Source organism: Vombatus ursinus, unplaced genomic scaffold, assembly GCF_900497805.2.
Source record: "Vombatus ursinus unplaced genomic scaffold, bare-nosed wombat genome assembly UNPS02014812.1, whole genome shotgun sequence".
Classification (NCBI taxonomy): Eukaryota; Metazoa; Chordata; class Mammalia; order Diprotodontia; family Vombatidae; genus Vombatus; species Vombatus ursinus.
The window spans coordinates 48,883,440-48,897,229 of NW_020954590.1; the positions used below are offsets into that span (position 1 = coordinate 48,883,440).

At 39.0% G+C, this 13,790-nt stretch overlaps 1 protein-coding gene across 2 annotated transcripts in view; it reads left to right on the top strand.

Moving 5' to 3' along the window:
* The window catches only part of LOC114054081 (mitochondrial enolase superfamily member 1), a 44,811-nt gene that overhangs the window by 27,757 nt on the left and 3,264 nt on the right, over nt 1-13,790 (top strand). For both annotated transcript variants that reach the window (XM_027877183.1, XM_027877184.1), the window contains 6 exons: nt 1,693-1,780; nt 3,587-3,721; nt 8,347-8,388; nt 9,353-9,482; nt 10,172-10,271; nt 13,147-13,228. In XM_027877183.1, the coding sequence (XP_027732984.1) occupies nt 1,693-1,780; nt 3,587-3,721; nt 8,347-8,388; nt 9,353-9,482; nt 10,172-10,271; nt 13,147-13,228 (577 nt within the window). The remainder of the gene's footprint in view (nt 1-1,692; nt 1,781-3,586; nt 3,722-8,346; nt 8,389-9,352; nt 9,483-10,171; nt 10,272-13,146; nt 13,229-13,790) is intronic.

Below are 13,790 nucleotides of genomic sequence, written 5' to 3' on the forward strand. Positions count from 1 at the left end.
TAATAGGAAAACTTGGGAATTGTAACTAGTTAGTCTAGAAAAGTTTGAGAAGAGAGTTAGCAATGATCTTTAAGTATCCAGCAGATTACATCCTGAGACTGTTAAATAGCTATTCTCTGTTTACTGATAGAGGACACTGCAGACCAGTGAACCACAGGGGAAATCACAGTTACAGAAAGATAAGACTGCTGACAGTTAGATCTGAAAGGTGACTCCCTTTGAGCTCAGGGCACGTGAGGTGATAATATCAAGCTTTGTAAATAGTCACAGCTGCTAGTGTAGTTGGCCAAAAAGCAGTCTTTTCTTCTATCACATCATGGAAAAGATTGGTCAGTAATAGAAAATACAGTTTTGAGTATCATATACTAACATGGAGCTCAGACACAAGGGATAAAAGTAGATTCTGTCTTACAGACTGAAATAGAGAAATGCTGAGACCTGAGAGGTTGGGGAGACACCTCAGTTGGTGGCTCCACTTCGCTTCCTCTCACTTCTTAACTCGCTGCAACTGGCTTCCTTACACTGTTACTCAACTGAAGCCACTCTCTCCAAAGTTACCAATGATTTCTTAATTGCCAAATCTAATGTCCTCTTCTCTGTCCTCATTCTTTTTGATCTCTGATGCATTGACACTGTTGACCACCCTTTTCTCCTTGACGATCTCTCCATTATGGGTTTTTGTGACCCTGCTGTAATTAGGTTCTCCTCCTCCCTGCCTGACCTCTCCTTCTCACCCTCCTTTGCTCATCCATTATCCAAGTCATGCCCACCAACTGTGGGTGTATCCTAAGGCTCTGTTCTGGCTCCTTTTCTCTTTCCTTTCTACAGTGTCTCACTTGGTGACCTCATCACCTTCCATAGGTTCCACTACTATCTCTATGCCAATGATTCCTAGATCTATGTGTCTAGCTCTTGGCCACTCTCCTAAACTCTAGTCTCACATCAGCAGCTGTCTATTGGACATTTTTAAATGGTCTCATAGACATCTCAACCTCAACATGTCCAAACCAAATCATTATCTTTCCCCTAATACCTACTCTTCCAAATTTCATAATTACTGTTAAAGGCACCACCATACTTCCTGTTACCCAGATTTAAAACTTCATTGTCACCCTTAACTCTGCATTCTCACTCATCCCATATATCCAATCAATTATTGATTTCCTGTCTCTACAACATGTCATCTTTGGAATGCATACTTTTGTTTGTCCTGGGCTCTAATTACAGAACTTGTAGACTTCACTTATTTGTAAGCCCTTAAAAGTCAGATAGAGTGCTTTATAAACTTAAAAGTATTATATCAATATGACTTGTTAGTTTAGGTTACAGTTTAAATCATATGGCTGAAATAACATCCCTTCCAGTCTATCTAGTCTGTGAGTTACCGACAATTTTATTTCCTTTGTCAGTGCAGTAAATAAATGATGGTAGAACTAAAGATTCTATTTATCTAGTGTCTCCTTGGACCAGCCAGTAATTTGTAGCTCCTGCTACAGTTGGGACATACTTTACAATAGTCTTGTCAACACTAAGTGACTCATTTAAATGCTCTTGGAAAAGAACTGGAGGGTATTGAGAAACTGATATCTGTGAATTATTGGTAGATGTGTGATCATTTCTATAGAAAATTCTCCTGATTTTTGTCATGTTTTGTGGACAGATCTGAACCTCAAAACCAAATGTGTCTTTTAGGTTTAAAGTAAAAGTTGGTGCTGATCTTGAAGATGATATTCGTAGATGCAGAATTATAAGAGACATGATTGGGCCTGAAAAGATTATGGTAAATAGCTTCTTAAATATACATGTATTTTAAACATACAGCTTTGAAGAAAGATATATTCACTTACCTGAAGAACAACCAGTATTGTGAATTGGGGTTTTAAGGTAAGGTTAATAAGCAGTTTCAAAGAAATTGGAGGTGTGAGACTGGCAGTAGATAGATAAACAAATAATAAGAGTATATAAATCTATATGTAGAATCTGTAAAGAGAATTTATAGGCTTATATATTATATAAGGATGCAAGTAAAATATAATACTAAAGTCTCTAATTCTTTGTCTCACTCCATCTTAATACTAGTTAGCACTGCCTCAGTCAAACTGAGACCTGTTAAAGACCTTAGCTTAAAAAAAGCCAAGGTCTCCTACTGCATCCTGGGCCATCTCCAGTCGTCCTGATGAATATCTGGCCACTCGACCCAGATGGCTCAATTCCACCTTCCTAACATTTGAAACTACCAGCTTCCTGGTTGGTGTGTAACAATGAGCCAGTGTCAAGCAAAGAATATTAAAGGACGCTGGCTGAGATGACAAGGGTTTTTCCCTTGTATGCTTTGATTATATAGCATATCTATGGAATGTTTTTTAGAAAATGGATGAAGTCACTGAGATTTTTTTCCCCACAATATTTTAAAGGCCAGCTACATGGTTCAGATTGGCTGTTTGGTACTGGTGTTTTTATATATATTTGGGGTCCATATGTGTGATTTTATTGGTGTGGAGAACTTTCAGAATGGAAATTTCCTCCACCAGTCTAGTCAGTAACTCATCTGTAACCTATAGTTTTAGAGAGCTGCCAGAGATATTGAGAAAATTAAATGACTTGCCCACGATAAGAAATATGAGTAGGCATCCCAAGGCACAACCAGTTCCTCTTGACTTCAAAGCCAGCTTTGTATCCACTTTGTGACTATATCAGTAAGAGTATGAGATAAGAAAATACCATCACCCTATATTATCACCGTATGTTAAATTTATAACATATAATACAATATACAATAATTTATAATATTTAATAATTAGTGAAGCTTAGAACTGCGTTAAGACTTTTGGGATGCCCTGCATATGTCTTTCTGGCCTCATTATCATACAGGATCCCAAATAATTTTTATGTTATTCTGAGAATTATAAACACTAAAATTTCATGAACTGCTAAATATCAGCTCTATAGAAGAGTTCAGTACAGCAAAAGATGGTGTCTATAGCATGTTAACTGCAAATGGAATAGGGACTTTTAAAGGCAATGTTCAAATTAGAAATTAACCAGAGGGGCAGGTAAGTGGTGCAGTGGATAGAACACCAGCCCTGGAGTCAGGAGGACCTGAGTTCAAATCTAGCCTCAGACACTTGACACTTAGTAACTATGTGACCCTGGGCAAGTCACTTAACCCTGATTGCCTCACCAAAAATAAAAGAAATTGGCCAGAACACCAGGTCTGGCTAAAGACCTCATATGGGAAGTGTCCTGAGCTCTTCCAAAGATCACACATCATTTAGATATCCAGTTCACATCTCTTCTAAAAGACATGGCAAAAACTGACTGAGAAAGCTCTTAGTCTCTTAGCTTCTCTTATTATACCTGCATGTTGTGCTCCATAGATAAGTAATGCTTCCCATCATTCATTTGGAGACTCTCCTTAGGCAGTCAGTTCAGTCATGTTCAGCAGGTTCTGAACCATCAGCCCTCCTTTCCTTTTGTGTCTCAGCTTAGGAATACAGTTAGCATGTAGCTGTGTGTGTTTCAAAGTTTAGATTCTAAACACCTGGACAAATGTAGAATGATGAATGGGATTTCTCATTCCCTTTAGATGGTGGATGCCAACCAGCGATGGGATGTGCCAGAAGCAGTGGAGTGGATGTTAAAGTTGGCCGAATTTAAGCCACTGTGGATTGAGGAGCCAACTTCCCCTGATGATATTCTTGGACATGCCACCATCTCTAAGGTAGGAGAGTTGTGTCTCTTTCTTCTTCAAGAGGTGTTCATTACAGATATCGAAATTCTTTTGTTTTTTTACTTTTCCTGATGAAGAATTAAAAGAAGTAACTTGTGTCAATGACTAGGTTTGAAGAATTCACATCCTTTTATTCTCTTAAGCCTCTGTTTCATAGCTTTCTTTGAGTTCACATCCTCCCCTCAGATACTTAGTAGCTTTGTAATGCTGGGCAAGTCACTTAACCTCTCTAGCCTCAGTTTCCTTATCTATAAAATGAAGGAATTGGATTCAAGGACCTCTGAGGCCCCTTCTAGCTCTAAAACTTAGGATTCTATGACTTATTATTTTTTTTTAAGGCAGTTGGGGTTAAGTGACTTGCCCAGGCTCACACAGCTAGTAAGTGTCAAGTGTTTGGTCTGAGGTCGAATTTGAACTCAGGTCCTCCTGACTTCAGTGAGGCTGGTGCTCTATACATAGCGCCACCTAGCTGCCCCTCTATGACATTTTTTAAGAAATGACTAAAATTTTTCCAGAGATTAACGACAACAAATCTTATACTGTATAATTATGGAAATGCTAACTGTGGTTTATTTTATTCACCCAGGCATGAGAAAATGTGGAATATCATAATGGGACTGAGAAGTATTTGAGGTGCCCCAATTTAGGAATAGGGACAGCCAGGTGGCACAGTGGATAGAGTACTGGGCCTGGAGTCAGGAATACTTACCTTCCTGAGTTCGGTTCTAGCCTTAGATACTTGACTAAATGTATGACCCTGGGCAAGTCACTTAACATTGTTTGCCCCAGTTTCTTCATCTGTAAAATGAGCTGGAGAAGGAAATGGCAAACCATTTTAGTGTCTTTGCCAAGAAAACCCCAAATGGAGTCCTAAAGAAAAGACTAAGCAATCTAAGAATATCTTTCTATTCTGTAATTTAGTTAAGTATTACTAAGTGCCCAGCACTGAGTTATGTTTACAGGATGATAACTCTCAAAAATCTTATGATCTAACTGGTTTAGCAAAACTTGCATGCATGAGATTATTAGAGACAATCAAGAAAAACAAGAATTTATTAAGCATCTATCACTTAACTATTGTGTGTTAGGTGCTAGGGATTTGAAGACAAGATATGAAACAGTCTCTGATCTCAGTGAGCTTTCATTCTCTTGGACATAATTTGTACAATTATAAGTGTATGTCACAAGGTTTCCGGGTTGACTACCCCATATGTGGACTAGGTAGAGTGGTCACCCCACTCTTTAACTGCTATATATTCTTTGTTCATTCTGATTCCAGGGTTATAAGGTAATTAAGGGGATATGTCCAGATACTTGTTAACTAATTGCTAAAAGTGCAACATCTCTCTCAGTCAAATAATTCTGAGCCCCCAACATAGTTTATTAAACATTATTTATTAAATAAACTGGAGAAACCTTTTCTCATAAGCTTTTGTTCCTCTCTATATATTAACCCCCCTAATCTCTTAGGTTTAAATAAAGGTCAAGGTTTTTGGTTACATAATTTGCTAACAGTGGAACAAACAACAGAAGACATAATTATTTCTAATACATCAGCTATGAAAAGATCACAGCCAGAGTCACCTTTAGTCATTACTAATAACTGCTGACTTTTCGCTTCTGAAAACAAAGATCTGCTATTCTGTGCCCTCAGACTGTCAGTATTTTCTTCACTAATTCTCCTTGTAATTTTTCTGCAACATAAGACTTAAAACTCTCAGGAAAGTTCATTTAGATTTTTTTTTTTCCTCCTTGTCCTTTCAAAGTGTCTTTGCAGCCATCACAGTTAAAATTCTCTCCAGAATGACAGTTAAACTGCCAATCTTTCAAGATTCTACTCCCTTTACAAAAGTATTTACAGTAGGGGCAGCGGGGTGGGGCAATAGATAGAGCACCAGCCCTGGAGTCAGAGTTCAAATCCAGCCTCAGACACTTGACACTAGCTGTGTGAGCCTGGGCAAGTCACTTAACCCCGATTGCCTCAATGATAAATAAATAAATATTTACAGCAGCTCTTTTTGTGGTGGGTAAGAATTGGAAATTGAAGGGATGCCCGTCAGTTGGAATGGTGGTATATGATTGTAATGGAATATTATTGCGCTCTAAGAAATGGCAAGGAGAATTATTTCAGAAAAACCTGAAAGACTTATATTTGTTTATGTGTAGTAAAGTGAACAGAACCAGGAGAGCATTGTACATAGTAACAACAATATTGTTTGATAAAGAACTGTGAATAACTTAGCTATTCTCAGCGATGGAATGATCCAAGACAGTCCCAGAGGGTTGAAGCATACTGTCTGCCTCCAGAGAAAGAACTGATTGTTTGAATACAGACTGAAACATGCTATTCTTTACTTTCTTTCCTTTTTTTTCAAGTCTTGTACAAAATGACTAATAAAGAAATGTTTTATATAAAAAATATAATAATAGTATCCATCATCTATGTGGGAGAGGCCATTGAACCTATTGTTATATACAGAATAAATACTAAATAAATACAAGATAGTTGGGGAGAATGGGCACTAAGCATTGAGTGGATCAGGAAAAGCTTTATGTCGAATTGAGTCTTGAAGAGATTCTAGTGAAAGAGAGATTCTGCGAGGCAGAAGTGAAAAACAGGAATATATGCTAGGCCAGTACAAGGGCAGAGTCAGGAGATGGGATGCCAGGTGTGAAACACAGAGAAGCAGCTAGTTTAGCTAGACCATAGAGTTTAGGAAGAAGAGAAATGTATAATGAGGCTAGAAAGGTAGGTTGGGACCAGTGCTTTAAAAACTGAGGTAGTTACATTTTAGGGGAATACAACATAATCAGATCTATACATAAGGAAGATAATTTTTTGGAAGCTGTGGAAGGTGGACTGAGTGAGGAATGACTTGAGCCAAAGAAGCCAAATAAGATGCCAGAACACTAGTAAGGGCAAGAGACAATGAGGCCCTGAATTAAGGTGATGATTCCCTGTCAGTAGAGATAAAGGATTGGATATAAGAGATGTGTACAATTAGAAATGGCAATTAATCAAATACGTTGGGTTGAGGGAAATTGAAGAGTAATGCCAAAGTTACAAACCAGGAAGGCTGGAAGAATGGTGGTGCCTTCGACAGAAATAGGAAAGTGTAGTAGAGAAGGGTGGGTATTATGGTTGGGTAATGATATGTGCTTTGAACATATTGAGTTTGAGGTGTCTATGAGACATCTAGTTGGAAATATCCAAAATGTCAGTTGGTAATACAGGACTATGGCTGGGGAGATTATGTATAATATATAATGAATCATCTACAGAGAACTAATAATTGAACCCAGGAGAGCTGATGAGTGAAAGGATAAAGAAGTTGGAGAATTGTCAGAAGGGGTAACAGGCAGAGTTAGGTGGCACATTGGATAGAGTGCTGGGCCTGGAGTCAGGAAGACCAGTTCAAATCCAGCCTTAGACACTTACTAGCAGCGTGACTCTGGGCAAGTCACTTAAGGAAATGGAGGCATTTAAGTGATTATCTGTAAAATGAGCTGGAAAAGGAATGGTAAAGCTCTCCAGTATCTCTACCAAGAAAATCCCAAACGGGGTCATGAAAGAGTCAGATACAATTGAACAAGAATGACAGAAGGGGTAACATGTAACATGACTGGGATTTTTTTTTTAAGGTAAGGAAAATTGATATGTTTGAAGGCCAAAGTGAAGGAGCCCATGAATAGATAGGGCAAGACTGAAGAGTCCCAAAATTGTAGAGATAAGGTTCCAAAGAAGGTGGGAAGGACTGGAATCCAGAGTATATGTATAAGCCTCAAAAGAAAGGAAAGTTGTTGGAACGGTGAGATGTGAAGATCAAGAGAAGGTACCTGAGAAAAGTTCTGTTAACCTCACTTTTGTCCATAGAGCAGGAAGTTATCATTTGCTGACTGCAGATGGGGGAAGGATTTAAGGTTCTAAGGGAAGAAAGTTTTGAGTAAACATTATATTGTGTTAGAGAGACAATGAAAGATGAGTAAAAGCATTGACAGGTACCAACAAAGGCCAGGTTGAAGTGAGGTATTCAGTAATGAGGCAGAGCTGCACTGATTGTATTGTCTTCAGGTCATGCCCTGTGACCCGGGAGCAGGAAGAGAAAATGAAGTAGGGAATGAACTAGTTGGTGAGATTGGTGGGACAAACAGGTTGCTGAGCCTCTGGGAGCCAGACCTGCCCAGGTTAGCACTATTCCGGTTAGAGTCCAGCATAGCCTTGGGTAGCCTGGCTTCGGGCATGAGGGGGACTGTTGTTAATGTTGCTAACGACAGGTATGCCTCTGCCTGTATACATTGTTGCTTCATGTTCATATATGCACAATATGCACAAGCATATTTGTTTGTCCTCCCCCCCCCATTAGATTGTAAGAGGACGACTGTCTTTTGCCTCCATGTATCACCCGTACTTAGCACAGTGCCTGGCACATGGTAGACACTTACTAAATATTTTTTGATGGATTTATTAGTATTTCCCTTAACATTCTTTAACTGCATTCAGTTTATAGTATTCAAACAAAAATGTTCCCTTCAGCTATAAATATTTTTAAACATTCAAAATTACAGTTTAGAAACTTAGGAAAATTACACCTCATTTTACGTGTCTTTTTTTTTAGGCCTTAGCCCCATTAGGAATTGGTGTTGCAACAGGAGAACAGGTAAGTGCTCAGCACTGCATCCCTGCCAACAGTTCTTGACCATCTGTTGATGGCGTCCTGCTGTAATATCCTCTGAAGGGGTTGTCATGTTTTAGAAATTTTTAGAAATTTCTATAACATTTAGAAATTAAATCATTTTGGAACCACTATGGAGGTTGATTTAGCACCTGGCATAGAGCCGGTGATGAATAAATGTTTATTGACTGAAGTAAAATGTCAGAAATGTGTATATCACCACAATTCAGATGACTAAGTGTATATTTTTCTTTTCCTACACATCTAATCCCTACCAAAAAAAAAAAAAAAAACCAATGATTTTGAGCTGTTGCTGCAAGCTGATAAATTTGCATTTTATCATTTTAAGGAAGCCAGCTTCTGAATTAAACCAATATTGTAAATTTATGTTCTTTTTCTGGGCTTATAAATTAAATATATCTGCCTGCCAAAATCTGCCAAAAAGAGCCGACTAAGAAGGAAGTCATGGAAGTTCAGAGCGAGGCCAGGGCCAGGAAGATGAATCTTGACTAAGGGAGCAGATTCCCTGCCCTCCCCCACAAAAGGCAACTTAATAATGCCTTATCCAGGTCACTTGTGGATCCTGTGCTGTCTGTAGCTCAGGGCTTTCTTTCGTCATAATTCATTTTGATGCTTTACTTTATCTCTGACCTGCCAATATCCATGATACGTAGGTATTTCTTAATGAAAGGAGGATTGGTGTGTCTCTCTGACAGTGCCAGCCTATTCACTGGCTGAGAAAATTTTTGTAAGGTGGAGCACAGCCCCCACCAGCACCTTCAGCCAAGTGATCACCAAAGAAAAATCCAGTCCAGGTCTCACAAAGGAGCAGGGTGTCTGGAATAATGATCTTCTAACTCCAAATTGCCTTGTTGCCATTTACAAAGATTTTGAAGGTTAAGGCAAAGGCTGACTTTTTGTTGGCTTTTATTTTTAATTCTATCTCCAGTGCCACAATAGAGTGATATTTAAACAGCTGCTACAGGCTGACGCCCTACAGTTTCTCCAGATTGACAGCTGCAGACTGGGAAGTGTCAATGAAAATCTCTCTGTGTTACTGATGGCCAAAAAATTTCAAAGTAAGGGTTTGGGAGAAGTTGAAAATCAACCAATCATTTTTACTCCCGAGTAGAAAAAGTTAATAGTTAACCTTGTGATTCCTTCCACTATCCCTATTTTTAATTCATATGTGAGTGCTGGCCCTATGATGTACATATCTGCTGGGTTTTTTTTTGTTTGTTTTGAGTGAGGCAGTTAGGGTTAAATGACTTGCCCAGTTAGGAAATATGCGTCTGAGGCCAGATTTGAACTTGGGTACTCCTGAGTCCAGGGTCAGTGCTCTATCTAGTGTGCCACCTAGCTGCCCCTGTGTCTGCTGTATGAAGACTAGTTTGACCATAAGTGATGAATTTATTGGCCACGGAAGCTTTGGAAGTCCATCTGTTAAATTATAGGCATTGTCATCTGCAATGGGGAAAGGACCACTCAGTAAAATTACAGATCCCCAAAGGATGAAAGTGAGTGTATTTTTCTATTTTGATTTTTGGTGCCACACAACCTTTAATCGGAAGTATCTGTCTCGTTAGTCCTGGGGTTTCTTTTTCCCAAATACTAATGAGTATTAATACTAACATCCACACCCGATCAAAAATTGCAAGTTCATCTTCTAACTTCCATACTTTTAACATTTTATTGGGATTTACCTCTTTCACTTTATCTGATTTGATACTCTTCACATTAAATTGGGATTTATCTGATTTCCTTTCAGTTCCTGTTTGCCCCCATGCTGGAGGAGTTGGCCTTTGTGAGTTGGTACAGCATTTAATAATATTTGATTATATTTCAATATCTGGAAGCCTTGAAAACAGGTAAGTAATGTACTCTTTTAAAAATTTAATTAATTTTTTTATTTTTAGTTTTCAGCATTCACTTCCATAAGATTTTACGTTTATAAATTTTCTTCCCCCCTCCCCAAGATGGCATGCAATTTGATATAGGATCTACTTATACATTCGTATTAAATATATTTTCACATTAGTCATGATCTAAAGAAGAATTAGAACTAATGGGGGGAACCACAAGAATAAACAAAACAAAACCACAAAAGAAAAGGAGAGCAAATAGGATGCTTTGATCTGCATTCAGACTCCAAAGTTCTTTTTCTGGATGTGGATAGCATTTTCCAGCATGAGACTTTTAGAGTTGTCTTAGATCCTTGCATTGCTGAGAAGAGCTAAGTCTATCAGAGTTCAGTAATGTACTCTTGAGAATCATAGAAATTTAATTCTGGAAGGGACCTTAAATAATCTTAGTTAATACTGATTTCTACTTACCTAGTATCTCCAACCAGGTAAGCACGTTTTCTTCTCCAGATTTTTTAGATTCAGCTGTGGTGACAGTGTTTAACTCTTAATCCATGTCTAGTTATGAATGAATGAAGGAAGGAACGAACAAAAAAAGAGTTTAGTGTTTATTGTGTGCAAAGTGCTGGGGATACAGAGAGAAAAACAAGACAAATAGCTACTGTCTAGGAGCTCATATTCTAACAGAGAAAGATCACACACATAGGAGATTTCTCCTACAAGTCCAATAGAAGAGCTCAGTGGTCCACTGTGTGCATCCAACAACCTTTCCACTGATAAAATCATATCCATTTCTGATGTTGAACCATTTAACAGTGGAAGGACTTTGGTTTGGAGAAATTTTTTCCTGAGTCTTCAGTAGCAATGGTTACCAAGGAGGTGGAAGCTGCAGTACCTATAGAATCGGGTGCCGCTTGAGTCACCCAACAGTTGTTACCTTTGATGATGTTTTCAGGGACCGTGCTGAAATCAGGACTTGTGATCTGAGAGTTGCTGCTAGTCCTGAGGCTCTTGAACTGATCCTGCCTATGCATGGTTGTTGGTCTTAAATTAAAGGCTACATTGGTTCTCATTCCTCACAAAATCAGTAGCGACAGCATTCATATTTTTTAAGGTTTACAGAGTGCTTTCCTCACATCACTGTGAGGTAGGTAGTGCAAATATTATCTTCATTTTATAGATGAGGAAACTGAAGATTAGACACAGTAAATGAACTTGCCTATGCTAAGCACCAGAACCAAGATTTTAGCATGGTCTCCTGATTCCCAAGACCTAGTGCTCTTTCTACTATACCGTGTAGGCTGTCTAAATTATTGAATCTTAGAGTTAAAGGACTTAAGAACTTAAGAACTAAACTGATCCCATCCCTTTGTGTAACTGGAATCTTCTCTAAAACATGCTCTACAGAAGGTTGGTTAAGTATCCTCTTAAAAGCCTACATACAATGGAGACCTCACATTTCTCAAAGTTTTGAAGTGCCAGGCCAGACAATCAGAAGCCATGTACCCAGCATTGCTAACTGATAAACCTTGTCATTGTCAGCTGCTGCACAAGCTTGGCTTTTTTATATTGAACCAAAATTGATCTCCTGTAACTTCTACCTATTAGTTCCTTTAGGGCCAAACTGAATAAATCTAATTCTTCCCTAGAGACAGGTCTCTATTTAGCCAGGGAGAATGAGAGTATGGATTCATCAATGAATGGAGCTCTCCCCATTTGTGTTGGAGGTATGCAACGTCATAGATCATATGCCTAGAACTTATAGGAACCTCAAAGGCCACATAGGCCATACCCCTCATTTTACAGTTGAGGAAGTAAAGAGGTTAAATGACTTACTCAAGTTTGCATAGGTAGTAAAGGGGAGAGCAAGATAGTGTAGTTAGTACATAGAGTGTTGGACTTGAGTTAGGAAAATGAATTCAAATCCTGCTTTAAACACTCACTAGCTATGTGACCCTGGGCAACTCATCGAACCTTTAAGCCTCAGTTTCCTTATCAGGTTAATAATAGCAGTGGGGTTATTGTGAGAAAGTAATGAGATGATATCTGAAGTACTTCGTGAGCCTTAAAAGGCTCTTAAATGCTAATTATTATTAATGCTTATAGAATCCTAGAACTCAGAGTTCTAAGGGACCTTTGAATACTCGTTTCACAGATGTTCAAACTAAGGTCCAGAGAAATTAAGGTGTCTAAGTGACAGAGCCAGAACTTCAAATTGGAGCTCTTTCCATTCTAACAAACTACCTTTCATGGACAGTTTGCTTTTCAAAGGGGTTTATTGTAATCTAGAGGTCCTTTCTGTGGAATTTCAAGGTCCCTTTGAGAAATATGCTGTGCTCGAGCTGGTTACCCATTAATAGTGGTGACCTAAGCACTGCTGTTGGTGGTTAGGGCAACTAATAGTTGATTAAGTGGGTTTGAAACAAGACTACTACTTGAAACACTGAAACATTACTATCATTAAATTTCCTAAATTATTTGTCTTCCACTAGGCCTCAATCCGTCTCACTCTAACTCCTTCCAGGAACTGAAGGTGGGGAAGGGATAAGCTCCCATATGTATTGACATCCTGCTGCTTGAGGGTGCTGTCTCAGGCTAGTATAGAAAGACTCCCCCACCCCCAAAACTACCAATGGACCAGAAGGGAACCTCCAGTGGTCCTCAGGAAATTCTAATCCAGGTCCTTTGCCTCCTGGGAAGCACACACAGTACCCAATGCTCCTTGTTGGACCATACTTTGAAAAAAATCTAAAAGCATTTTCAAAGAACATCAAACATCATTCTGAGTAGTGTGGCATGTTGTTCTTTCCTCTTAGGAAATTAACAGCATTGGCTTTACCTAATTTATGCACTAATATCCCAATTTACCTTTTTCTCCTAGGATGTGTGAATATGTAGATCATCTGCACGAACACTTCAAGTATCCTGTAGTAATCAAAAAAGCCTCTTACATGCCTCCTAAGGTAGGCTGAGGACAGTTAAAGTGTTTTTAAGATATCACTAGTGGTCTAAATGGATTCTCTTAACTCTGTCTTACATATTTAACAGTACCTACCCTAGCCCCCATTACCTGAAGACCTGGACGTTAAGACCTCACCCATCCTCCAGGGTTCTCTGGGCTTGAGGGTGTCTCATCTCTGCCAGTAGCTCAAGCCCCCACCAGTTGTGTTCTCTCAACTGTTGGGAGTCCACTGCATCCCAGTTCCATTTAATCACTTAAGTCATATTAGCTTTAACTGAAGAATATTTACTTCAAAGGTATAATAAAGACAAATATACAAATATCTCCCCTGCAAACGTTGGGGTGGGGGGAATAGCGTAATCCACCACTATACCACTGCAGTCTCTGGGGATGGAATTTACCTCATTTCCTATGTAGCACAAGCCCACCAAGTTCAAAGTCCAAAACCTGACTTGGACTTGAGTCCCAAGTACCCAGGCTCCCATGATAGGCAGGCAGCAACATTTGGCCTGGAATCCTGCCTCCATGGTCATTATGGCTCAAGCTCTCTGGCCACCAGAGGA